Raw genomic sequence first — 26,717 nt, 5'->3', positions numbered from 1 at the left:
TTTTCAATAAAATTAATTATTTGGGAAATTGGAAACTAAATGTAGTAGAAAATTAGACTTAATGGATCAACAAATGTGGACTCATTCTGTAATTAGTATGACAGAAGTGTGTTTAGATGTGAGAGAAAATGTGAACAGATAATGCTTGCTCACACTCATGATAGAAGAACACTTTAACATCTTTTACTTTGATTTTATAGGTCTTAAATCCCCTTCTGGTTCTTATTTTCATCCCATTGTTTGACCTTGTCATCTACCGTCTGATTTCCAAGTGTGGAATTAACTTCTCGTAAGTTCTTACTATGCCTTTGCTTCTCCAAACTCACTGAATCTTTGCCCAGTTTGATTGATTCAAAATTAGTACTTTTCTGATTAATGATAGTCTATTTTGGTTTATCAGTTTTTTGCTTCTATAAATGCATGTTTAAGCCTAAATGTCTTTAATACTGGAGAATGAGAATTACATATAGTTAATACTTTTTGTACAGAATACAAGCCATTACCATAAATAAACTATGTGATGGTACAGAAATATGTTTAATTTACATGGAAAGTCAGGGCATTGGGAGTTTAGGTATCTAAACAAACATAGCTTTCATATTGATATTTGTCTCTCCAAAAAAAATTCTCATCTTTAATGACAACTAATCCCCTAAACTCTCTTATTGTGTCAATGGAACAAATAGAGAACCTAGTAAAGGTAAAGGTAAAGGCCCTCCCGTTGATCGTCGATTTGCTCGAGCAGGCCCAGTAACGTCTCCATTGGAGACTTTGTTGTTACTGTGTCTGGCATATCGAATACATCACGGGGAGCTTGCCAGGCTCTGCCGTGCGGGCGAGATACTCTCGGTAGCTTGCCGGGCTCTCCGAGAGGGGCAGAGGAATCGAACTCGGGTCGGCCATGTTGGCTGCATGCAAGGCAAACGCCCTACCGCTGTGCTATCGCTCCTGCCACTCACCCAGGACGAGAACCTTGTAGGTTTAACCAGGGAAGTTTCCAAGCATCCTTTAATTTCTGTTTATTAGTCATTTTCCTTCTGGTAATTTACTGTGACTTCCCTTCATTTATTTATTGAGAAGATATTAAACATAAATCTTTCCTCCAAAGAGGTTACTGTTTAGTTAAGCAACTAAAACCTGTGTAAGGACGATTGTTATGCAAGATGAGCAGTTTTAAGTACCCTACAAAAGGAAACAAAGTGTCAGGGAAATGCAGGAGAAGTAAAAGAGTCCTTCCTGCTACCAAAGATGTAGTAGAAAAACTTGAAAGTAATAATAAATGGTATCTTATATATGGTAAATGTTCAACGGATATGCTTATATTATGCTATTTTGGTTATTATGGCATAATTAATAGAAAAAGAATAAATACCAAAGGTAGATGTAGGAAAAATGTGGTGCATTTTCGAGAACAATTCAATATGACTTGAATTAAGGAAGAAAGATGGATCTGTGAAAGGAAGTTATAACAGTCTCAAAAGAAATTGGGTCCAAATTAAAAGGATTTTTAAAGCTAGGCTGGGGGATATTTTGTCCTTTTAAGTATAAAGTCTAAGTGTCATTTTTCTCTCTTTCTTCCATAGTTCACTTAGGAAAATGGCTGTTGGTATGATACTAGCTTGCCTGGCATTTGCAGTTGCAGCAGCTGTAGAGATAAAAATTAATGTAAGTTTCAAAATCTTAAATTGTATGAGGATAGGATCATTTATCTTGTTCATTTTCTGATTTGTTCAGGTTTAATTCCCTAGGATCTACCATAATGGTTGTCTTCTTGAAAGCTTAACAAGTATTTGTAAGTAGGTATAGGTGAAGAGTCACAGTGCAAAATCAGATTCACTCCCTGCCTAAAAATTTCAGAGTACAATGTCAAGGGATCCCAGACACTATCATCAAATATATCTAGTGATTTTTTTCCTACAATTTTATATACAGTTTTTAAAGTTAGTAATTATGATTTACTTTTGAGCATACAGTGTTTACTGGATCCCATGCTTATACTGAAATACAGTAGTATTGTTCTGTGGTTTAGTTATATACAGTTATTACACCTTCACATCGCTGATGTGTCAAAAGCTCCAAATCCTTGCCCATGTTACCTTGCACCTATCTCTTCTTACTTCACCTCTCTATTTCCCTCCTTCCATTGGCTTTTCATTTTTATAATCTAGAGCCAAGAGTTTGAGCACAGTTGATACTATCCATTCCTTTGTCATAGTATTCTATACACCACAGATAAATGAGGACATTCAAGTTTTGTCCTACTTCTTACTTATTTGATTTAACATTATATTCTCCAGTTCCATCTGAGTTGCAGTAAATTGCATAATTTTATCATTCCTTGTATAGGAGTTGTGTACATTTACCACACCTTCATTATCTACTCATCTGTCTTTAGATAACTGGCTTGATTCCATATCTTAGTTATTGTAGTTAGTGCTGTAGTGAACAAAGATGTTTTTGTCTTTTTAAATGAATGCTTTTTGGAAGTAGATATAAAGAAGTAGAATTACCAGAATGAATGAAAGCTCTATTCTTATTCTTCTGAGAAATATTAATACTATTTAGACAATATCCCCACCAGCAGTGGATGAGAGTTATCTGGTAATTAATGAGAAGGATCTCTAGTGATTTGTTAGAGGATACAGACATATGTTACTAGATACTTAAACGAATACCTCTTGGTAGATGAAATAGCTGCTGCTTTGAAATTATATAAATGATACCACAGTCAAATACAAAGTCAATAATGAACATTATTGCTTCTTCCATTGAACTAGTTTCCCCCTTCAAACTGTCTTTACAGTCTTCTAAGCCAAACATTTTTTTAAATTTTTTTAAAAAAATTTATTAGTGAGACACTATGAGGTACAGTTGTAGACTTACAATTTTTTAAAAATTTTTATTAGCGAATGAAATACAAGCACAAAAATTTGTGAGTCATGGTGATGAGGTACAGTTGTAGACTTACACATTTTTGTGCTTGGGTTTCATTCTTACTTTGGACAAACTGGCAGGCTACCGAATGTAACCTGCCCACACGGCAGAGTCTGGTAAACTCCCCGTGGCATACCCAATATACCAAATACCAGTAACAATGATGGGTCTCATTCTCCTAGCTCTGAAAGAGCCTTGAATATGGCACTTTTTAAAAATCTCAGGCTAGGACAAAGGAGACATTACTGGGGCCTGCTCAAGGCAATCGACGAACAACAGGATGATCATGATGGTGATCGTGGGTTTCAGTTATACAATGATCGAGTGCCCATCCCTCCACCAGTTTCTTTAGTGAAAAAATGTATCCTGAATCAATGAGATAGGTTGTCAGAAATAGGGTTGAGATATGTGTTTTTACTGTATTGACTAGATTATTTGTTGGTGATTCTCACATGTATTCTTTGTTTGAAGGAAATGGCTTTACCCCAGGCAGGCCCCCAAGAGGTTTTCCTACAAGTCTTGAATCTGGCAGATGATGAAGTGAAAGTGACAGTTCTGGGAGATAAAAACAATTCTATTTTGTCAGAGTCCATCAAATCCTTTCAGGTGAGATATGAACTTACATAAATTCAAAGCACATTTAGATTATGCACCAATGCAGTAGTGTAATATAATGGTTGAGAACATGTTTCTGTGGAATCAAACTGTTCTAGTTCGATTCCTGGTCATGCAACTCTATAAATCTTAAAAGGTCATTTCATTACTAAAACCCAGTTTCAGCAATAAGTGTAATGTCTTTTTCTTTTAACTTTCTTTTTTTTTTCTCCTTAAATTTTTATTAGTGAAATACCATGAGGTACAGTAGTAGACTTACAAATTTTTGTGCTTGGGTTTCAGTTATACAATGATCGAATACCCATCCCTCCACCAGTGCCCATTCTCCACCACTACCAGTCCCAGTATCCCTCCCACCCCCCTTCCCCCCATCCCCCATCCCACTCTACCACTGTGGCAGGGCATTCCCTTTTGTTATCTCTCTCCTTTTGAGTGCTGTGGTTTGCAAAAGAGATATTGAGTGGCAATCTTGTTCGGACTATAGTCTACTCTCATCACGCACTTCCCATCCTGAGAGAAACCTCCCAACACCCTTTATTTGGTGCTCCCTTCTCTATCTGAGCTGTCTTTTCCCCTAGCATGTGCGGTTTACCTCAAAGCCATGGAGTAATCCGCCTGGTACTTATCTTGGCTATTCTTGGGTGTTAGTCTCCTATTTTGTTACTTTATGTTACCCAGATGAATGCAATCTTTCTATGTCTATCCCTCTTTTTCTGACTCGTTTCACTTAGCATGATACTTTCCATGTAGTAGCACTTGTATGTAAATTTCATGTCTTAATCCTTTCTGACAGCTACATAGTATTTCATTGTGTAGATGTACCAAAGCTTCTTTAACCAGTCATCTGTTCTCGGGCACTCAGTTTTTTTCTAGATTCTAGCTATTGTAAACAGTGCTGCAATGAACAGACAACTGCAGATGTCACTTTGACTATATTTTTTGCCTCTCCGGGGTATATTCCCAGGAGTGGAATTGCTGGGTCAAATGGGAGCTCAATTTCTAGTTTTTTGAGAATCGTCCATACTATTTTCCAGAAGGGCTGAACCAGTCGGCATTCCCACCAGCAGTGAAGGAGGGTCCCTTTCTCGACACATCCGCGCCAGCACCGGTTGCTTTTGTTCTTTTGGATATGGGCCAGTCTCTGTGGTGTGAAATGATATCTCATTGTTGTTTTGATCTGTGTCTCCCTGATGATTAATGATGTAAAGCATTTTCTCATGTGTCTTTTAGCCATTCGAATTTCATTTTTGATGAAGTTTCTGTTCATTTGGTCGCCCCATTTTCTGATAGGGTTGGGTGTTTTCTTCTTGTGGAGTTCAACCAGTACTTTGTATATCCTTGATATCAGCCCCTTTTCGGATGTGTATTTGGCGAATATCCTTTCCAATTCTGTGGGCTGTCTTTTTATTTTGGTCACTGTTTCTTTTGAGGTGCAGAAGCTTCTTAGTTTAAGATAGTCCCATTTGTCTATCCATTTGCTTAGCCAGTGGCGTGACATCTTTGAAGACACCATTAGCTTCAATGTCATGGAAGGTTTTGGCAACTTTGTCTTCAATGTACCTTATGGATTCCGGTCTGATATTGAGGTCTTTTATCCATTTTGATATTAATTTTGTACATGGTGTTCGGCAGCGATCTAAGCCCAGTTTTTTGCAAGTAGCTGTCCAGTTTTGCCAGCATAATTTGTTAAAGAGGCTTTCCCTGCTCCACTTCACTTTTCTTGCCCCCTTATCGAAGATTAGATGCTCCTATACTTGGGGGGGGGGACGTCAGTATATTCAACCCTGTTCCATTGGTCTACAGCTCTGCCTTTGTTCCAGTACCATGCTGTTTTAATTATTACTGCTTTGTAGTAGAGTTTGAAGTTAGGGAAGTTGATTCCTCCCATTTTCTTTTTCCCAAGAATTGCTTTAGCTATACGTGGGGGCTTATTGTTCCATATAAATTTCAGGAGTGTTTGCTCCAGTTCTTTGAAGAATGTCATGGGTATCCTAATAGGGATCGCGTTGAATTTGTACAGTGCTTTGGGAAGTATGGCAATTTTGACAATGTTAATATTCCCGATCCATGAACGGAGGATATTTTTCCATTTCCTTGTGTCCTTTTTTTATTTCCTGAAGCAGCGTTTTGTAGTTTTCTTTGTACAGGTCCTTTACTTGTTTAGTTAAGCTAATTCCTAGGTAGTTGAATTTCTAGGGCACAGTTGTGAACGGGATTGTTTTCTTCATGTCATTTTCTTCTCTCTTACTATTTGCATAAAGGAAAGCCATGGACTTTTGGGAATTGATTTTATAGCATGCAACTTTACTATACAGATCTATTGTTTCTAGGAGTTTCTTGGTAGAGGTTTTAGGGTTCTCCAAGTATAGTATCATCAGATCATCTGAGAATAGTGAGAACTTGATTTCTTTCTTTCCTACTTGGATGCCCTTAATATCTTTTCCTTATCTAATCGCTATTGCAAGTACTTCCAGTAATATATTGAACAGTAGTGAAGAGAGTGGGCATCCTTGTCTCATCCCTGATCTTAAGGGGAAGGCTCTTAGTTTTTCCCCATTGAGGATAATGCTTGTGGTAGATGGCTTTAACTATATTGAGGAAAGTCCACTCTATCCCCAATTTGGCGAGGGTTTTCATCATAAACGGGTGCTGGATCTTGTCAAATGCTTTCTCTGCATCTATTGATATGATCATATGATTTTTATCTTTTTCTTTGTTGATATGATGGATTATGTTGATAGATTTCCAAATGTTAAACCACCCTTGCATCCCCGGGATGAATCCCACTTGGTCATGGTGTATGATCTTTTTGATGAGTAGTTGAATTCTATCTGCTAGTATTTTGTTGAGAATCTTTGCATCTGTGTTCATCAGGGATAGAGGCCTGTAGTTTTCTTTTTTGTGGTGTCTTTGTTTCCTTTTGGTATTAGGGAAATTTGGGCTTCATAGAAACTGTTTGGGAGGATTTCTGTTTTTTCAATTTCCTGGAAAAGCTTGAGAATAACTGGTAATAGGTTTCTTTAAATGTTTGGAAAAATTCACTAGTGAATCCATCTGGACCTGGGCTTTTGTTTTTGGGAAGACTTTTGATTACAGTTTCAATTTCCTTGATGTTATTAGGTCTATTCAGGTACTCTATATACTATATACTCTATATACTCTATATACTTCTCGATTCAGCTTCAGGAGATTATAGGAATTCAGGAATTTATCCATTTCTTCTAGGTTCTCTTGTTTCGTGGCATACAGACTTTCAAAGTAGCCTCTGATGATCTTTTGAATTTCTTTGGTTTCTGTTGTGATATCCCCATTCTCATTTCTTATTCAGTTTATTAGGGCTCTCTCTCTGTTTCTTTGTGAGTGTTGATAGTGGTTTATCTATCTTATTTATTTTCTCGAAGAACCAACTCTTAGTTTCATTGATCTTTTGGGTTGTTTCTTTGTTTTCCATGTCGTTGATTTCTGCTCTAAGTTTTATGATATCTTTCCTTCTGCCTACTTTGGACTCCTTCTGTTGATCCTTTTCTAGGATCTTGAGCTATGAAGTAAAGTTGTTTATGTGCATCCTTTCTTCCATCTTGAGGTATGCTTGCAGAGCTATAATTTTTCCCCTTAATACGGCTTTCGCTGCATCCCATAAGTTCTGGTAGCTCGTGTCTTCATTCTCATTTGTTTCCAGGTATCTTTTGATTTTGTCCTTGACTTCCTTCCTGATCCATTCGTTGCTCAGCATTGAGTTGTTTAGTTTCCAGGTGTTTGATTTGGTTCTCCGTGTCTGTGTGTGATTCATTTCTATTCTCAAAGCATTGTGGTCTGAAAAGATTGTTGGTAGTATTTCTATCTTCCTGATTCTACTGAGGTATGTTTTGTGGCCTAGCACATGGTCTATTTTGGAAAATGTTCCATGCACACTGGAAAAGAATGTGTATTCTTTCTTTTTGGGGTGTAAAGCCCTGTATAGGTCTATAAGTCCTTTCTCTTCTATTTCTTCTTTCAGAGCCAATGTTTCCTTGCTGAGTTTTGTTCTTGTTGATCTATCCAGAGGTGATAGGACGATGTTGAAGTCTCTAGCTACTATTGTGCTGCTAGCAATGTCCTCCTTAAAGTCTGTTAGCAGTTGTTTCAAGTATTTAGCTGTTCCCTCGTTAGGTGCATATACATTTAAGAGTGTGATTTCTTCCTGTTGTATGTCTCCCTTGATGAAGAGAAAGTGCCCTTCGCTGTCCCTTCTAATCTTTTTCAATCTGAAATTAATGTTGTCGGATACTAATGTGGCCACCCCAGCTTTTTTGAGGGAGTTGTTTGCTTGCAGGATTGTATTAAGTTAAACTTTATACATAAAGTGTTTATCATACTTTCAGGGACAGTGCAAGCTCTCAATATTCTTTTAAACTACCTTCCAGTCCCAATGTTCTGAAAACATTTCACTTACCTATTTTCACTACTATTAATATAGAGTTTGTGAAACATTTTAATATTAAATTTATTTTCGTAATAAAATCAATATGTTTTTGTTGAAAATTAAAGAGTATATAGAAATACTTAAAATTAATAACTACAACTCCATCTCACCCAGAGATAAACATAGTTGACCTTTTATGTAAATAAATTCAGATAGGTATTCAAACTTTATGTACTTTATTGATCCTGACTTTTTCTTAATAAATTATTGCATTGCCTTGGATAACATTTGGAAAACTTATTTTTTATGGATAAATTATGTTTTGTTATGTGAATATTATATTTATTTAAATATTTACTTAAAGCACTTAAGACTTTAATTTTTTAAATTTTTATTAAAGTAATGTGATTTACAAACTTACTTAGTTTGTGTTTTATACATACAATATTGCAGCACAGACCTCCCCAACCAATGTCAACTTCCCTCTACGATTGTTCCCAGGTTCCCTCTCATATTCCTACCTTCAGCCTGCATTCTTGACAGGCACCATTATAAATTTTATTTGGGTCTCATAATTTCAGTATTGTTGATTCTGTGGTTTAGATATTTGGCTCTGTCATCCCTTAAAACTACACATATCCCTAATTCCCCTGACTCTAATGCTCCTCATCTCTCTTTTCTCCCTCTCCCCCAACTCTTTCCTTCTCCTCCCTGTACTCTGCGGCAAAGGTTGATCTGGGCATCCTCCTTTAAAACATTTCATTCCTTCATCCAATTATTCTAAATGCCACATATAAATCACATCCTGTGTTTTTCCTTCTGCATGGTGTCTTCCAGTTTCATCCCTGTTGTCATGAATTTCATGATTTCACCTTTCCTAACATCTGTATAGTATCTAAGTGTTTATGTATATATATATAAAATATATATACATATATACATATCACATCTTAATGATCCACTTACTTGTGATTGGACATGTAGATCTTCTGAATGGATATTTTTCTGTCTTGATGATAGATAGATAAATCATATGGGAGCTGAATTCTGAATTTACTAATAACCCTTCATAGTATTTTCCACTGGGGCTGAACCAGATAGCATTCTCACTAGCAGTGGATGATGGCTCCTTTTTTACCACTTTCCCACCAAGAGAATTGTTTCCAGTATTTTTGATATGTGCCATTCTCCCTGGTGTAAGATGTTTTTCTTTATCATTTTGATTTAGATATTTCTAATAAAATAAATGACAATGAGCATTTTTTCTTGTGCTGATGGCTATCCATTGGTCTTCCTCAGAGAAGTGTCTATTCATTTCCTCTCCCCCATATTTTTATGAGGGTTTTCGATTTTTTGTTGTTGTTGGACTGTATTTTATATAGCCTGGAAATCAACCTTGTTTTTTGATGTGTTGACTGAAGATATTTACTTCCACTCAGATGTCATTTATTTTCAAACAGTGTTTCTTTTGTCATACAGAAACTACTTAGTTTTATGTAGTCCCATTGTTTAGTTTTGATTCTGTAGCCTTTGCCAATGGCATCATATCACTGAAGACTCCTTTGAGGTCTAGGTCTTAGAGAATTATGCCTTTATTTTCCTCAAAGTACTTTATAGATTCAGATCTAATCTCAAGGTTTTTAATCCACTTTGAGTTGACTTTTGTGCAAAGTGTGAGATATGGCTTCAGTTTTAATTTTTTTGCATGTGATTATCCAGTTCTCCCAACACCATTTGCTGAAGAGTCTGTCTTTATACCATTTCATACTCCCAGCATCTGTGCCAAAAATTAGTTGATGAAAAGTTAGCTTTGTCAAAATTAGCTAATTATGGGGGTTTGTATTCCTTGTATATTATATTTGAACCCATTAGTCACAGTCCTTTTTTTGTTCTAGTACTACACTATTTTGATTACTATGACTTTATAGTATGGCTTCAAGTTAGATCGTGAGATACCTCCCAGTTTATTATTTTTCGGTATGGTATTGGCTATTCTGTGTCTTTTATGATCACTATTTTAATGGTTGTCTAGTGGTAAAACCCTGGAATTCACCAGAACTGTTCCCTCTTATCATGGGAAAGGATTCTGGATAGGGTCGGTTGATGGTAGTCACCCTTCTCCCTTTCTAGAGTCTGACCTTCCTCTCAGGCATTATTCTTTGCGTTATGATGGGCATCTAGTGAAGCTTTGGAGGAGGTGCTCTTTAATATTGGGCTTGTACAGGTTCTTGCGTACTGGTCTCTTGTTAAAATTGGAGTAGGCCAGTGATTAATTGTAGTTGAGGTGGCCAGGAATTTTTTCACAGAATTAGGTGATAAAGGCTGGGATGAAAGTCAAGCGTGGTGGGAGTGGGAAATGTAACTGCACCTGCGTGAGAGGCTGCGGGCCTGGGAGAAGCCCAGGCCACTTTTGAGGAGGCCACTCCCCCAGTCAGTCCACAACCTGTTGGGGAGGGGCGGCGACTAGTTGGGCTGGCGCTGGCTGTGGAAGTGGAGGCAGGTACCCCAGGCCGGGTTCCGAGCCACGACTGGCTTTCAGGGTCCCGAGTTTGGGTGGGGAGGTATGCCAAGTGGGAACAGACCTGTTGACACTATTTTAATGGGATAGACTTTTTGATCTCTTTCTAGTCAGACTCATTATTTGCATGTGGGGAATGCAATTGATTTTTGTGTATTTGACTTTGTAGCTGGCCACTTTGCTGTATTGATTTATTATTTCTAGAAGATTTTGCGTGGACTATTTAAGGTATTCAATGTATATCATCATGCCATCTGTAAATAGGGACAATGTGACATCTCCTTTCCAGTTTGGATCCCTTTGATTTTCTTTTCTTGCCTGATTGTTGTGCCTAGGACTTCCAGCACAGTGTTTAATTAGAGTGTAGACCATGGACATCCTTATCTTGTGCCTGACTCAGCAGGAATGTTTTTGCTTTCTTCCCATTATGAATAATATGAAGTTATGTTGTTCAAGGTGGGGTAGAAAGTGAGTATGACGAATTATTTCCACAGAAAATGCCACACTATTCCAAACTCCACCTAGAAAAAAAACACCAGGCTTTCCACTTCCATCTGAAGTACCATAATTTGTCTGTGTATACTGAGCATCCTGTGGAAGAGAAAAACTGGTACAGTCTGATTATTCGAGAAGATGGGAAAAATATTTCTAGCATGATGGTAAGTTGTAGAAACTTATAGTTTTCAAACTGTTGTAATGTATTTGAGTATAATGACTAGCTTCTCTCAGGAAGGATATTCCTGATGACCAAATTTTCTGAGTATTGGATTCTTGTTGTGAGTTGTAACTGATTTTTATTTTTTATTATAGGTGAAGAATGCAGAAAATGAAACAATGAATGGGATAACAGCTGTGAGGTTTGGATGTCAAAGAGATCTTAGGCCATTTTTTGAATCTTGCGTCTCTTCTTTATCAGTGGAGCTTCAGATGAAGAGGCTCCATGTTCTTATTTTATACTTGGACTTTCTCTCCTAGAATGTCAGTGACATAGTTATCAGAAGATATTTTCCAGAATACTGAAAGTCAGATAGGATTTTCTCCCTTGTAGCATTAAAAAATAACCCAGTGTTTATGTGTGTGCCCCTCTGCTCTGACTCACATATTTCTTCTGGTTATCTACTTATTATCAAGAGTAATTTTATCTCTATAACCAGTGGGAAATCTAGAAATGAGCAGATTTTCTCATTATTGTTGGTAAATGAATATATTTTACTGTCAATGTTTTAGAATACAAATCTTATTATAAGCTTTAGAGTAATCATGGCATAGTACAAGTGACACATTTGGAGTTAAAAATCTTGCTTTGAACCCAGATAAGTTGGAAGGTCTTGTCAGACAATCTGGAACTAGGACAGTTATTGAAAAGGGTGAATTTTACTGAAGTAATAGTGATATTAATTTTCTTTTTAATATGCCTTAGAACAAGTAAATAGCTCAAAATAAGTAATACAGTCCTGAAGATAGGATTTTCCTAGGTCAGAGAGCAGTAGTAACCTCCAGAAGAGGTAAACTGGGGCAATTTCTAGGTCAGACAACAGTGATTTAAAGTTCATAAATTAATAAGAATTACAACAGAAATGGATCACCGACTAAGGAAAAACGTATCAAAATAGTAATGTGCCAAAAAATCCTATCAAAATAGTAGCACTGTAGCAGCACTGTCCTCCTGTTGTTCATCGATTTGCTTGAGCGGGCACCAGTAACATCTCACAACAAATTGTTGGACTTGTTACTGTTTTTGGCATATCAAATATGTCATGGGTAGCTTGCCAGTCTTTGCTGTGCGGGCAAGATACTCTCGGTAGCTTGCTGGGCTGTGCCAAAAATTCCTATAGGAGTGTAAGGAAGACAAAAGGTGCCCAGGTTCAGACTTATAAAGGTGATTCCAGAACAATTTACAGACCCTGAACAATGATAACTTGTTAGGGCTAGGGGTCTGATTTTTGCCTAAATCAGATCAGACTTCATTCATAAGGAGATACTCAGTTTTATCAGTTTTATGTAAATACTGTATATATAAATACTAGTTTTATTAGTAGAATCTTAGAAAGAAAAGAAGTGGGTACAGCTAAAGTGTATTAGTGAGGTAAGTCAGACTGCCTTAGTAATCTAGGATTACAAAGATGATATGTCCATCACAGCAATGGGTGAGATAAAAGTAGAACTGATAGAAAACTAATACCACAGAAAGGAGGAAGTTTTGAGAGCTAAGACCATTGATTAATACTTACATGTGAGGTCATTCAGTTTAAAACATTCATCACGTACCTTTCATGTGCCAGTAATCATTGGGAAACTGGGATATAGTGGTAAAACAAAACAGATAAAAACCCTTAACCTTTTATAAGATGTAATCTTTTGGAAGAGTGTGTCTCATTTGTAATAATGTCTTTGCCCTTAGGTTTTTAAACACGTTGCATAAAGAAGTCAACATCTCCCTGGATGCAGATACTTCCCTTCATGTTGGCGAAGACTATGGTGTATCTGCTTACAGATACATGAAGGGAGGAGAGTAAGAGCATTATTCTTGTGGGCACTTTCTTTTTTGAGTCAAACGATATTTTAAGTTCTTTCTTTGCATGTACGTGGATGGAATAGGTATGTCCCAACTAATTTAGACTACACACAGACTTCTGATCTTTTCTGACTCTTGTGTCCTTCCCTCAGACTCTCTCTATTTTTTTTTAAGTACAAACATACTGTGATTACAAATGCTGTAATTCCCAAATGTGCAGTTAATGAGGCCATTTCTCAGAAGTTAGAAAATTTTTCTATTAGGTCTCAGTCCTACCCTCTGGTGCCTCGTATTTTATACTTCTTCTATTTCATACTTTCTTTCTAGGGTCACCATTTGCACTGTTGCACAAATTCATAAAGCTTAGAAGAGAAAGATCTATAAGACTTAGATGAGAGGACAGGATATGAAGTCAAAAGAAGGTGATTTTGTGCCTTGTGTAAATTAAAAGTTTTAAAAAGCCAACAAGCAATGAAGAGCTCACATTAGTAGCAGGAAAACCTGTGCTGAACCTCCAGAATTCTTCTCTTCTGAAAATATAGTAGCTACAAGTTTAGACCTAGCATGAATAGAGAAGACATAAACTTTTATCTTGGAGATAGGGGCACTATTCTAAGTTGTGGTATTTGTTCTGAATTAAACTTTTCCTATTTCAGATCCCCTGTAGTACACTGTAGAACAGAAGATAAGGAATTTTCATTGGATTTGGGTCTAATAGACTTTGGCACAGCATATCTGTTTATTATTACTAATGTAAGTAGCTTCTGGACTTCAATAAATGCATATCTTTGTCTGTCTATGCATATCTATGTCTATATATATATACAGATATACATATAATTACAGCTATATTTTCCCTGGAAAGACTGTACTTAGAATCGTATACTAATTTCTGGTATAATTTGGTCTGCAGTGATATGAGTGCCTACTAAGATCTCCATCAAGATTATTAAAAGAAATAGGATATGAAGTCAAAAGAAGGTGATTTTATGCCTTCTGTAAATTAAATTGGCGGTCCTGGGGCATGGGAGACATGATTTATTTATGTCTATAAATAGCTATAAGGCCTCAAGAAAACAAAGATAATTCATAACATTAATTTACTCCATATAAGAGTTTCTTACCTTCCTAAAATCTGATCTCCTAGCAAAACAAAAATGTCAGCTTATCAGAGCTTCATACTTGGAAATAACTCAAGCATTAGATTCTAATTGACAGCAAAAGCAATGACAGAAATGGTCATTGTAAAAATTTCAAATTATGCTTGATTTTGGTAGCCAGATAAAGCAGAAAACTATTAATGATTTCACAAGAGGTTAAGAATCACAAATTGCAGCACCAGTGCCAACATATGTAGCTGTCATGTGATCCATCAATTATACTCTGAGGTAATTAATAATTTGCTCAAGAGAAGTAAAAAGAGATCGGTCAACAAAAACACATATATGTCCACAGTGCACCTTCCCCAGCCTCCAGCCCTGGGTTCATATGTTCAAGAACATGAGTATGTTCTTGTCACTTTTACAAAAGTCAATTGGCCATAAACGTGAGTGATGTCTTGTTTCTGAATTTTCAATTCTATTCCACTGGTTTACATGTCTGCTCTTATGCTGACACCATATTACCTCAATTACTGTAACTTTGAAGTAAATTTAAAAATTAGGAAATATTAATCCTTCAATTAGGTCTTCCTTTTCAAGAATGATTTGGCTATTCTGGTATTCCTGAATTTTATATTAATTTTTGTATCACTGTAGGAACAGAAATAAGTTGGAATATTGATAGGAATTACACTAAATCAATAGGGTATTTTGAGTGTTATTGCTATATTAACAATACGAAGTAAACATAGAATGTCTTTCTACTCATATGGGTCTTCTTAAATCACTTAATCACTTAATCCCCGTTATTCATCGATTTACTCGAGCGGGTGCCAGTAACGTCTCCATTTATCCCGGTTGCGTGCTAGTGTAGCCCAATGGTATCTGTTCGTTCTAGGAACATGCAGAGCCTCAAACCGATCATTCAGGGTCTTGACGAAGAAGTCTGACCATCTTGTAGGTGGGCATCCACATGATCTTTTGATGTCCCAAGGAATCCAATCAATAATGGCTCTAGTCCAGTGGTTGTCTGTAAACCTCATTACGTGTCCAGCCCATCTGATTTTTGATGTCTTGGCAAATGAGACAGCATCCCTGATTCTTGAGTGTTGACGAAGATCAGAACTCCGGATTCTATCTCTCATTTGAGTGAATCGTGATATTCCAAGCATAGCTCTTTCGATCCCTCTTTGAGAGACCCGAATAGCGTTCTCATCCTGTTTTCGTAGGGTTCAGGTCTCTGAGGCATATGTTAATGCAGGAAGAACAGTGGAATCAAAGAGATGTGCTCGTAGCTGGAGGTTCTTTGTTCTTTTAGTTATTTCTTCAATGCTCTTGAAGGCATTCCAAGCCGCTCTCTTCATCCTGCGCAGGGTCTTCTTAAAGGCCTAAATATTTTTCCAACGTGTTTTATAGATTGTTGGAGTAAAGGTTTTTATTTATTTATTTATTTATTTATTTATTGAATCACTGTGGGAAAGGTTACAAAGCTTTCAGGTTTAGGTCTCAGTCATGCAAATATCAAACACATTTCCCTTTACCAATACTTATTTTTTACCATGAAGAACCCCAATAAAACCCCACCCCCAACCCCTCCCAGTCCCTGTGAGGCAGATGAATTCTAGTTAACACTCTATCTGCTTTGATTAGATTCATTGTTTCATTAAAAGATTCACCACTATTATTTAGAGTTTACCCCCCCCCCCCCAATCAGACATGCTGAAAAAGCATTGTGAAGTGATTTGCTTTCTACAGCTGGGTTCAAGAATTAAATGTTGGTTTTGGATTTCTGCTATTTTACTTATTGACCCTGGAAGTATTTCTACTGAATGTCAGATAGTTAAGAAATTGGTTTCTGTGCTCTGGAGTCATGGCCGTGCTGGAGAGCCGTTCGTGGGGGGCAACTGGTGGCCTTGGTAGGGCGTGAAGGATGGACCGAAACGCCCCCCTTCCCATGAGGTTTTAGTCGCCCCCACACCCCTGGCTCATGCCTGCTGTCCACAAGGCTCCCATGCAGCCGCCATCTTTCTTTCCAGAGAGGAAAGGGCGAATGGGGCAACACCCTTTCCCCTCCGGGCAGACATGATGGCCTGGATTAACGCATAGTCCTTTCACTTTTCTGCTCCAAGCTGCTGGGTTCTGCATTAAGTCCTTGTGCTTCTGGGGCTGTGGCCGTGCTGGAGAGCCGCTCGTGGGGGGCAACCGGTGGCCTCAGTAGGGCGTGAAGGACGGACCAGAACGCCCCCCTTCCCATGAGGTTTTAGTCGCCCCCACACCCCCGGCTCATGCCTGCTGTCCACAAGGCTCCCATGCGGCTGCCATCCTTCTTTCCAGAGAAGAGAGGGCGAATGGGGCAACACCCTTTCCCCTCCGGGCAGACTTGATGGCCTGGATTAACGCATAGTCCTTTCACTTTTCTGCTCCAAGCTGCTGGGTTCTGCATTAAGTCCTTGTGTTTCTGGGGCTGTGGCCGTGCTCCAAACTTAACTCTGATTTTCAGGGAGAAACGTTGGGTGGTTTACTTCCCATTGATCACTTTGTATATAGAGAGAAGCGGCCGCGCGGTTTTGAGGAAAAGTGCTAGTTCCCGCATACTCGAGCTGTGCTTGTAGAGGCTTCTGGTCACCGGGGTTCCATCTGGGGGAGGCGGGATGCGGTACCTACCCCATCTGGGACTTCCCGATGATCTCGGCTCTTTTTGGAACCTGTTTTTTTTTTCCTCCGGGAGCTGTGGATCCCGCCCTCCATGTGGCCCTTCTCTTCGGCTGTATCGGAGTAAAGGTTTTTAAGTTATTTCATTAAATTTATCTTCATTACTTTATTACTTTGGATACTATTAATAACATTAGGATTTGAATACTACTAATAAAATTAGGATTTTCTACATATAAAATCATATATACATAGAGGTAATTTTACTTCTCTGGTCCACGCCCATCCATTTCCCTTGCCTTCTCTCATCTCCTCTCCCCTCCACCCTTCCTTTCCTTTCCTCCTTCTCTTCTCCACACCTACCAGCATTGGTGGATCAGAGAAATTCTTGGTGGTACTTGGGATCCACCAAGTGGTGCTCTGATGACCAGGTGGTGCCAGAGATCTAATGTAGGGCTTTGCACATGCTAGAAATGTGCTCTATCATTTGAGTTATTTCTTTGATTGTAGTCTTTCTTTGTAATACAGTTGTCTCCCCACCCCCCATTAGAGCCAGCAATATGGTGTTGCATAGACATAATGAGAATAGACATCATCTTGGAGAAACCATTCTGTCTTTTTCACTATATTAGCTAAGGGTTTTTTTTATAAAGTCATTTGTTGGTATTAAACTTTTTCAATTGCTTTTTCTGACTATTGTTATGGTTGTGTCCTTTATCCTATTAATATGTTATAGTACATTGTTGGTTTTCAGATACTAAACCAGTCTAGTGTATACGTTTTCAGGAGTGGTGTGACAACATAGCACAGGCTGAATCACTTAAAGAACAGAAACTTATTTTCTCAGTCACAAAGTTCAGAAGCAAGTGATTAAAATATTGGTAGGGTTGGTTGCTTAGAAGGATTATGAGGAAGAGTTTTCTGTGCCTTCCTAGTAATTTTCTGGTAATATTTGTGTTCCTTGCTATGTAGAAGATTATGGACCCTGGTCCTAACCTTAACCCAATCAACCTCAATCTTTTTATAAAGTATTTTTTATTATTTTATTTTGTATTATTGAATCACTGTGAGATACAGTTACAAGCTTTCATGTCTGAGTTTCAGTCATGCAATGATCAAACACACATCCCTCCACCAGTGCACATTCTCCACCACCAATGTCCCAGTATACACCCCCTTTCCAACCCTCTCCCTGCCTTTGTGGCAGAAATTTCCACCATACTCTCTGTCTACTTTGGGGCATTATGATCTGCAATACAAATACTGAGAAGTTATCATGTTTGCTTCTTTATCTATTTTCAGCACACATCTCCATCCTGAATGATTCCTCCAACCATCATTGACTTAGTGATCCCTTCTTTATTCCAGCTGCTTACTCCCTCAGCTTATGAGGCAGGATTCCAACTATGGGGCAATATTCCTGGCCCTTGTGTCTACTCTCCTTGGGTGTCCATCTTGTATTGTTATTTTATATTCCACAAATGAATGCAGTCCTTCTATGTCTGTCCCTCTCTTTCTGACTCACTTCACTTAGTATGATACTCTTCATGTCCATCCACGTTTAAGAAAATTTTATGACTTCATCACTGCTAACAGCTACATAGTATTCCATTGTATAGATGTACCAAAGTTTCTTTAACCAGTAGTCTATTCTTGGGCACTTGGTCAGCCTCAATCTTTACCTAATATTCACATGGACTTATACCTAAATGTTATCTGTATTCAATATTTTCTTTTATATGAAGGTACCATCAAATCACAATTGGGTTTTCATTTTAATTTGAAGGATTATATCTACACAATCCTATTTATGATCTAATCATGTTCACATTTTCAGATATTAGAAATTTAGTGCATGAGCTTTAAGATGGCAGAGTTCAACATATACACCTTTTACTGTTTCTCTGGTTTTTATTTGTGTTTTCCATTTTTTTATTTTTCCATTTTTTTTTTTTACCATGTGAGTTGCTGGGGTTACTGACTATGGTTGGTTGCTTGCAAAGCAAGCACTTAATGTATTAGTTTTTTTTTTTAAATATTTTATTAGTGAAACACCATGAGGTACAGTTGTAGACTTACAAATTTTTGTGCTTGGGTTTCAGTTATATAATGATTGAGTACCCATTCCTCCACCGGTGCCCATTCCCCACCTCCAATGGTCCCAGGATTCCTCTCAACCCCCATCCCTCCATACCACCCCACCCCTGTGGCAGGGCATTCCCTTTTGTTCTCTCTCTCCTTTGGGGTGTTGTGGTTTGCAAAAGAGGCATTGAGTGGCTATCATGTTTGGTCTATAGTCTAATTTCAGCACGCATCTCTCATACTGGAAGGATCCTCCCAACACCCTTTACTTGGTGCTCCCCTCTCTATATGAACTGCCATATCCCTCAGCATATGTGACTGGCCTCCAAGCCATGGAGTGAAACTCCTGGTACTTATCTTGGCTATTCTTGGGTGTTAGTCTCCCATTTGTTACTTTATATTCCCCAGATGATGCAATCTTTCTATGTCTGTCCCTTTCTTTCTGACTCATTTCGCTTATCATGATACTTTCCATGTAGTACCACTTGTATATAAATTTCATGACTTCATCTTTTCTAACAGCTGCATAGTACTCCATTGTGTAGATGTACCAAAGATTCTTCTCGGGCACTCGGGTTTTTTCCAGATTTTGGCTATTGTGAATAGTGCAGCAATGAACATAGAAGTGCAGATGTCATTTCGACGGTACTTTTTTGCCTCGCCAGGATGTATTGCCACGAGTGGTATTGCTGGGTCAAACGGGAGCTCAATTTCTAATTTTTTGAGAATCGTCCATACCGTTTTCCAAAAGGGCAGAACCAGTCAGCATTCCAACCAGCAATGAAAGAGGGTCCCTTTCTCACCACAACACTGGTTGCTTTTGTTCTTTTGGATGCGGGCCAGTCTCCGTGGTGTGAAATGATATCCATTGTTGTTTTGATCTTCATCTCCCTCATGATTAATGATGGAGAGCATTTTCTCATGTGCCTTTTAGCCATTTGGATTTCTTCTTTGAGAAAGTTTCTGTTCATTTCGTAGCCCCATTTTTTTAAATGTAGGAGTACTGCTATTTATTCAGCCACTGATTAGCTGATTGAATTGGGCATGAACTCCACCTTATTTTTTTTTCCATAGTTTTATTTATTAACTCCAATATACCCCCCTCCCACCCCACTCAATGCCTGTGAGGCAGATGATTTCTACTTAACTATTCTCTACATTGATTATATTCATAATTTCGACAAAAGATGCACCATTATTATTTAGAATCCCCCCCCAACAATCAGAATTGCTGAAAAGGCATTGTGAAATACTCTGTTTTCTATATTCTATAGCTGGTTATGAGAACCATATAATGTTGCACAGCTGCTATTGTTGCCACGCAATTTTGGATTTCTGCAAAGAGCCAGATAATTTAGAGATTGGTTTCTGTGTGTCTGGTGTTATGGCTGTGCCAGAGAGTCGCTCATGGGGGGCAACTCAGGACCTCGGTAGGGCGTGAAAGACTAGCCAGTACCCACCCCTCTTCCCATGAGACTGCAGTTGCCCTGTCACTGCAGCTTATACCTAGATTTCCTATAAGCTCTGAGGCAGTGGCCACCTTGCTGCCAGGGAGCAGGGGGGAGAAAAGGTGGAAGGGAGAGCAACACCCTTTCCCTCCCGGGGAGTCATGGTGCCATAGTTTAACACATGGTCCATTCACTTTTCTGCCTCAAGCTGCAGGGCTCTGGATTAAGTCCTTTTGCCTCTGGAGTCATGGCCGTGCCGGAGAGCCGCTTGTGGGGGACAACTCGTGACCTCGGTAGGGTGTGAAGGATGAGCAGGTACCGCCCCTCTTCCCATGAGACTGCAGTTGCCCCGTCACTGCCGGCTCATACCTGCATAGCCCCATTTTTTTATGGGGTTGGACGTTTTCTTCTTGTGGAGTTCAACCAGTACTTTGTATATCCTTGATATCAACCCCTTTTTGGATGTGTTGAATATTCTTTCCCATTCTGTAGACTGTCTTTGTATTTTGGTTACTGTTTGTTTTGAGGTGCAGAAGTTTCTTAGTTTAAGATAGTCCCATTCATCTATCTCTGTTTTCACTTGCCCGGCCAGTGGCATGACATCTTTGAAGATACCATTAACCTCAGTATCTGGAGGTTTTTGCCGACCTTGTCTTTGATGTATCTTATGGACTTTGGCCTGTTGTTGAGATCTTTAATCCATTTTGTTCTCACTTTTGTGCATGGTGTTAAGTCTAGGTCTAAGCCCATTTTTCTGCATGTGGTTGTCCAGTTATTCCAGCACTATTTGTTGAAGAGGCTTTCCTTGTTCCACTTCACATTTATTGCTCCCTTATCAAAGATTAGATGTTCATACATTTGGGGTTGTATGTACGAATATTCCAACCTGTTCCATTTGTCTGCGGCCCTGATTTTGTTCCAGTACCATGCTGTTTTAATTATTACCGCTTTGTAGTAGAGTTTGAGGTTGGGGAGGGTAATGCCTCCCCATGTCTTTTTCCCAAGAATTGCTTTAGCTATTCGTGGGCGTTTGTTGTTCCATATGAATTTCAGGAGTGCTTTATCTATTTCTTTGATGAATTTCATAGGTATCCTTATAGGGATCGCATTGAATCTGTATAATGATTTTGGAAGTATTGCCATTTTGACGATGTTGATTCTTCCTATCCATGAGCAGGGGATGTGTTTCCATTTCCTCGTGTCCTCTTTTATTTCATGGAGTAGCTTTTTGTAGTTTTCATTGTAGAGATCCTTTACCTCTTTAGTTAAAAGATCCGAGGTATTTGATTTTCTGATTCTGAGGTATTTGATTTTCTGGGGTACAATTGTGAACGGGATTGTTTTTTTCATGTCACTTTCCTCTCTCTCATTATTTGCATATAGGAAGGCCATGGATTTTTGGGCGTTGATTTTATAGCCTGTGACTTTACTGTACAAGGCTATTGTTTCTAGGAGTTTCTTGGTAGAGGACTTAGAATTCTCGAGATAGTGTATCATATCATCTGCGAACAGTGAGAGCTTGATTTCTTCCTTTCCTATCTGGATACCTTTAATGTCTTTTTTTCTTGCCTAATCGCTATTGCAAGTGCTTCCAGTACTATGTTAAATAGAAGTGGTGATAGTGGGCATCCTTATCTTGTCCCTGATCTTAGAGGAGAAGCCCTTACTTTTTCCCCATTGAGGATAATGCTTGCCCTGGGTTTGTTGTAGATAACTTTCACTATCTTGAGGAAAGTTCCTTCAAAACCCATTTTGGTGAGAGTTTTCAACATAAACGAGTGCTATGTCTTGTCAAAAGCTTTCTCTGCATCTACTGATATGATCATATGGTTTTTATCTTTACTTTTGTTGATATGATGCATTATGTTGATTGATTTCCGAATGTTAAACCATCCTTGCATCCCCGGGATGAATCCCTCTTGGTCGTGGTGTATGATCTTTTTGGTGAGTTGTTGGATTCTATTTGCTAATATTTTGTTAAGTATCTTTGCATCTGTGTTCATCAGGGATATTGGCCTATAGTTTTCTTTGTTGGTGGTGTCTTTGTTTGATTTAGGTATTAGGGAGATATGTGCCTCATAGAAGCTGTTTGGGAGGATTCCTGTTTTTTCAATTTCCTGGAAAAGCTTGAGCAGAACTGGCAAAATGTCTTCTTTGGATGTTTGGAAAAATTTACTAGTGGACCCGTCTGGGCCTGGGCTTTTGTTTTGGGGAAGACTTTTGATTACTGCTTCAATTTCCTTGATATGAATGGGTCTATTCAGGTAACCCAAGTCTTCCTGGTTCAGTCTTGGGAGATTATAGGAATCCAGGAATTTATCCATTTCTTCTAGGTTCTCTTGTTTCGTGGCACACAGACTCTCAAAGTAGTCTCTGATGATCTTTGGATTTCAGTGGTTTCTGTTGTAATGTCCCCTTTTTCATTTCTGATTCAGTTTATTAAGGTTCTCTCTCTTTCTTTGTGAGTCTTGCTAGTGGTTTATCAATCTTATTTATTTTCTCAAAGAACCAGCTCTTTGTTTCATTGACCTTTCGGATTATTTCTTTGGTTTCCATGTTATTAATTTCTGCTCCAAGTTTTATTATTTCTTTCCTTCGGCCAATTTTGGGTTCCTATTGTTGGTCTTTTTCTAAAATCTTGAACTGTGTGGTTAGGGTATCTATGTAGGCCTTTCTTCTTTCCTTAGGAATGCTTGCAACGCTATAGATTTTCCTCTTAGCACGGCTTTAGCTGCATCTCATAGGTTCTGGTAGCTCGTGTCTTCATTCTCATTTGTTTCCAGGTATCTTTTAATTTCGTCTTTGACTTCCTTCCTGACCCACTCGTTGTTAAACATCGAATTGTTTAATTTCCAGGTGTTTGATTTGTTTCTCGATATCTTTGTGTGATTCGCTTCTATCTTGAGCGCATTGTGGTCTGAAAAGATTGTTGATACTACTTCTATCTTCCTGATTCTATTGAGGTATATTTTCGAACTCGTTTATGGTCAAGTCATGGAAACAACCTTGTTGGTGGATGATTGGATAAAAAAAAAGATGTAATATATGGACTCATGAGAATGACATGCAACTATTAAAAACAATGAAAATGAATGTTGTTTTGTGGTGCTGGTGATTGAAGCAGGACCTTACATATGCAAGACAAATGCTCTACTGCTGAGTCACATCCTCAGTCCCCCGCCCCTTGAAGGAAGGAAGGAAGGAAGGAAGGAAGGAAGGAAGGAACTGCCTTGCCATGAAGGCATTTGTATCATGATGAAGGAAACTTGAAGTGATTATGCAAAGCAAAATAAGTAAAAATTGAAACCAGGTAGGGGTATAGCTCAAAGATTAGTGCTCATGCAGTATGCCTGGGTATGATTTCTGACACTGTACAACCCCACAGGAACCACCAGGAACAATGCTGAGCAACAAACTGAGAGTATTCCCTTGAGTACTCCTGTGTATGGTCCTCAAAAAAAACAAAATATGAAAACAGGGCAAGAGAGACAACATAAATAGTAAAGCACACGCAGGGCATGTGCTAGACCCCATGTTCAGTAGCCAGCACTGCATGGCCTGGTCACTGCCCTCCAGGACTGAGTAATAGGCTCGCATCACCTTGAGCACCACTGGGTGTGGGTCCTCTAGTAAAAGGCATGATAAAAAATCTTTGAGACTATGAAAAATGCAGTGGATATTAGATGGAAAGGAGAAGGGAATAGTAGAAAGGGTAGACAAATCAATTTGATAATAAAAGTTGGCCTAAAGCTTTGGTGATATGTTTAATATAGACATACCATGGGGAAAAGCTATAATCAATGGCAAATCAACAATAATTTATTTTAAAATTATCTTTAAAAACTGTGGCAATAATTAGAATTAAGAATATCAGGTATTGTTTGTTACAGAATTTTAAAAATTAATCAACAAAATCTTTAAAGATCTACAAAAATTATTTTTGTTCAAAGTAATATTAGTAAAGTAAAAATTTAAATGGAAAATGTTTTTAGTTTTTATATGTATACATAGAAAGTTTATAAGAACTCAAATTTTTATGAATAATATTATTGAAAAAGGGCTGGAGCGATAGCACAGCGGTAGGGTGTTTACCTTGCATGCAGCTAACATGGCCGACCTGAGTTCGATTCCTCCGCCCCCCTCAGAGAGCCCAGCAAGCTACCAAGAGTATCTCGCCCGCACGGCAGAGTCTGGCAAGCTACCCGTGATGTATTCGATATGCCAAACACAGTAACAACAAAGTCTCCGATGGAGACGTTACTGGGCCCGCTTGAGAAAATCAATGAACAACGGGAGGGCAGTGACCGTTATTGAAAACTGATTATATAATTCAGATGCTATTTTATGTGGGATCAAAATACCCAGTGGTTTTAAATGGTGCTAATATAAACCATAGTATTAATCTTTTCTGGCATTTTAGGATTCTGTCAACAATGGTATTTGACAGAAACTTAGCTAGTGAGTACAATGTTATCAAAAGTAATTTCAAAATACTTAAGTTGTGTAAAAATTACCAACTCTGAAAATCCAAAAAGATGAATAGAAAACAAAGAGGAAATGGCTATGATTTTTAAGTTCAGAAATATTTGCTCAGATCACTGACAAGCCCGTTTCTTCTTTCCTTACTAAGAGTACCCATCATGGTCCTCAGACCTGGAAGATGGAAGTGATTCCAGCCAAAAAGATGTCTATCATATGGCAACTACCACAATATGCCTTGGTTACAGCTGCAGAAGTCATGTTCTCAGTCACAGGACTTGAATTTTCTTATTCTCAGGTATGTTTATGCAAGTAAAAAAGAAGGTGAAGGTACTACTCAAAGAGGACAGAGAGTTTTAATTCTGGCACTGTCTTAAGCAGATATGTGATCAGAGCCAATACTACCATATTTTTGGCCTTGGGTTCCTTCTATGTGACTCTGAATAAAGAGTTATCTTAATACCCAGGATCCTGGCTGTGCAGCATTTGATCATGCTTGTGCATCTGTTTGGGATCTAAGAACAGATCAAGATTAAGAGTTGTGTAAAAATTACCAACTCTGAAAAGTTGTGTAAAAATTACCAACTCTGAAAATCCAAAAAGATGAATAGAAAACAAAGAGGAAATGGCTATGATTTTTAAGTTCAGAAATATTTGCTCAGATCACTGACAAGCCCGTTTCTTCTTTCCTTACTAAGAGTACCCATCATGGTCCTCAGACCTGGAAGATCAAATCATTCCTCTTGAAGTGTTGCAATCTTGCAAAATACTAAGCAAAAAGTAATTATCTCTTTAATGCTATATATACAAAAAAATAAGGACAATAATAGAACTTATCTCTTAGGATTATAATGGGGATTGTATGATACACTAAATGAAAGCGTATGATTAAGATTTCCATTTTATTATTTCTGTTAAACCTTAGTCAATGCCATAGCTAAGTTTAGCAGGGCAAGTTAGAATCTGTAAGCTTAATTTATGGAAAAAGTTTTCTGAATGGATACTTGGTTCGTATGGATGTTGCAGGGCATTTTTTTTACTCACAAACATATGTGCTCTCTAGGCTCCTACTAGCATGAAGTCTGTTCTCCAGGCAGCCTGGTTATTGACGGTTGCAGTTGGGAATATCATCGTTCTTGTTGTGGCACAGTTCAGTGGCCTGGTGCAGGTATGGATCTGAGGAAAGTATGGATAGTGTCTACCTAGGATTTCCCTTCCAACTACCTCTTCTGCTCCCCCTAGCTCTAAGCCTACCACTCAGCTCCATAATGTGACATGTGTTAGATGTGTACAGACTTTACCACTAAAAATACATATACATGGCAATGCTGGGCACTGTGAACAATAATACAGGAGATACAATTTTCTAACCAAACTTTTCTAATCAACAACCTTGAGATTGTCTCCTCCCAGTACTCATCTTATGAAGATCCTTTTAATTTCAGGTTTTCTATATTTTTTGTGTATTTGTTCCTACAGTGGGCAGAATTCATTTTGTTTTCCTGCCTCCTGCTGGTGGTCTGCCTGATCTTCTCCATCATGGGATACTACTACGTTCCTGTGAAGTCAAAGGATATTCAGGAAGCAGCAGATAATCAGAATTCTCATATCCAAGGCAACATGATCAACTTGGAAACTAAGAAGACGAAGCTCTAATCACTTCATGGACTCTTCCATGCCTCCAATTCCTGACTCTGGTCTGCCTGATCCCATTCATGGACTCTTCCATGACTCCAATTCCTGGCTCTGGTCTACCTGATCCCCTTCACCTCTTTTCTAGTTAAAAAAGCAGTTCTAGGACTTGGTTTTTCAGTACATTAAAGAGTGGACTCTCTTATTCTTTATATCTCCCCATCTATTCCCATCTAGAGATTCTATGTCTTCCCATATCTCTGCGAACTCAGCAAACTTGTTTACTGTTGCTGAAATGGTCTTATGTCAACAAATGACCATGAAAAGCAAAGGCATATAA

General features: G+C 38.3%; 1 protein-coding gene across 1 annotated transcript in view; it reads left to right on the top strand.

Annotated features, from left to right (window-relative positions):
* The window catches only part of SLC15A2 (solute carrier family 15 member 2), a 55,958-nt gene extending 29,525 nt beyond the window's left edge, over positions 1-26,433 (top strand). The window contains exons 13-22 of the mRNA XM_056109300.1: positions 201-289; positions 1,584-1,665; positions 3,406-3,540; positions 10,964-11,128; positions 11,280-11,326; positions 12,871-12,981; positions 13,641-13,737; positions 24,897-25,043; positions 25,809-25,913; positions 26,225-26,433. Of these exons, the coding sequence (XP_055965275.1) occupies positions 201-289; positions 1,584-1,665; positions 3,406-3,540; positions 10,964-11,128; positions 11,280-11,326; positions 12,871-12,981; positions 13,641-13,737; positions 24,897-25,043; positions 25,809-25,913; positions 26,225-26,401 (1,155 nt within the window). The 3' untranslated portion in view covers positions 26,402-26,433. The remainder of the gene's footprint in view (positions 1-200; positions 290-1,583; positions 1,666-3,405; positions 3,541-10,963; positions 11,129-11,279; positions 11,327-12,870; positions 12,982-13,640; positions 13,738-24,896; positions 25,044-25,808; positions 25,914-26,224) is intronic.
* Positions 26,434-26,717: the final 284 nt, after the last annotated feature.

Source organism: Sorex fumeus, unplaced genomic scaffold (genome assembly GCF_029834395.1).
Source record: "Sorex fumeus unplaced genomic scaffold, SorFum_2.1 ptg000265l, whole genome shotgun sequence".
In the NCBI taxonomy this organism is placed as follows: domain Eukaryota; kingdom Metazoa; phylum Chordata; class Mammalia; order Eulipotyphla; family Soricidae; genus Sorex; species Sorex fumeus.
This window is presented reverse-complemented; position numbering and strand designations above follow the sequence as displayed.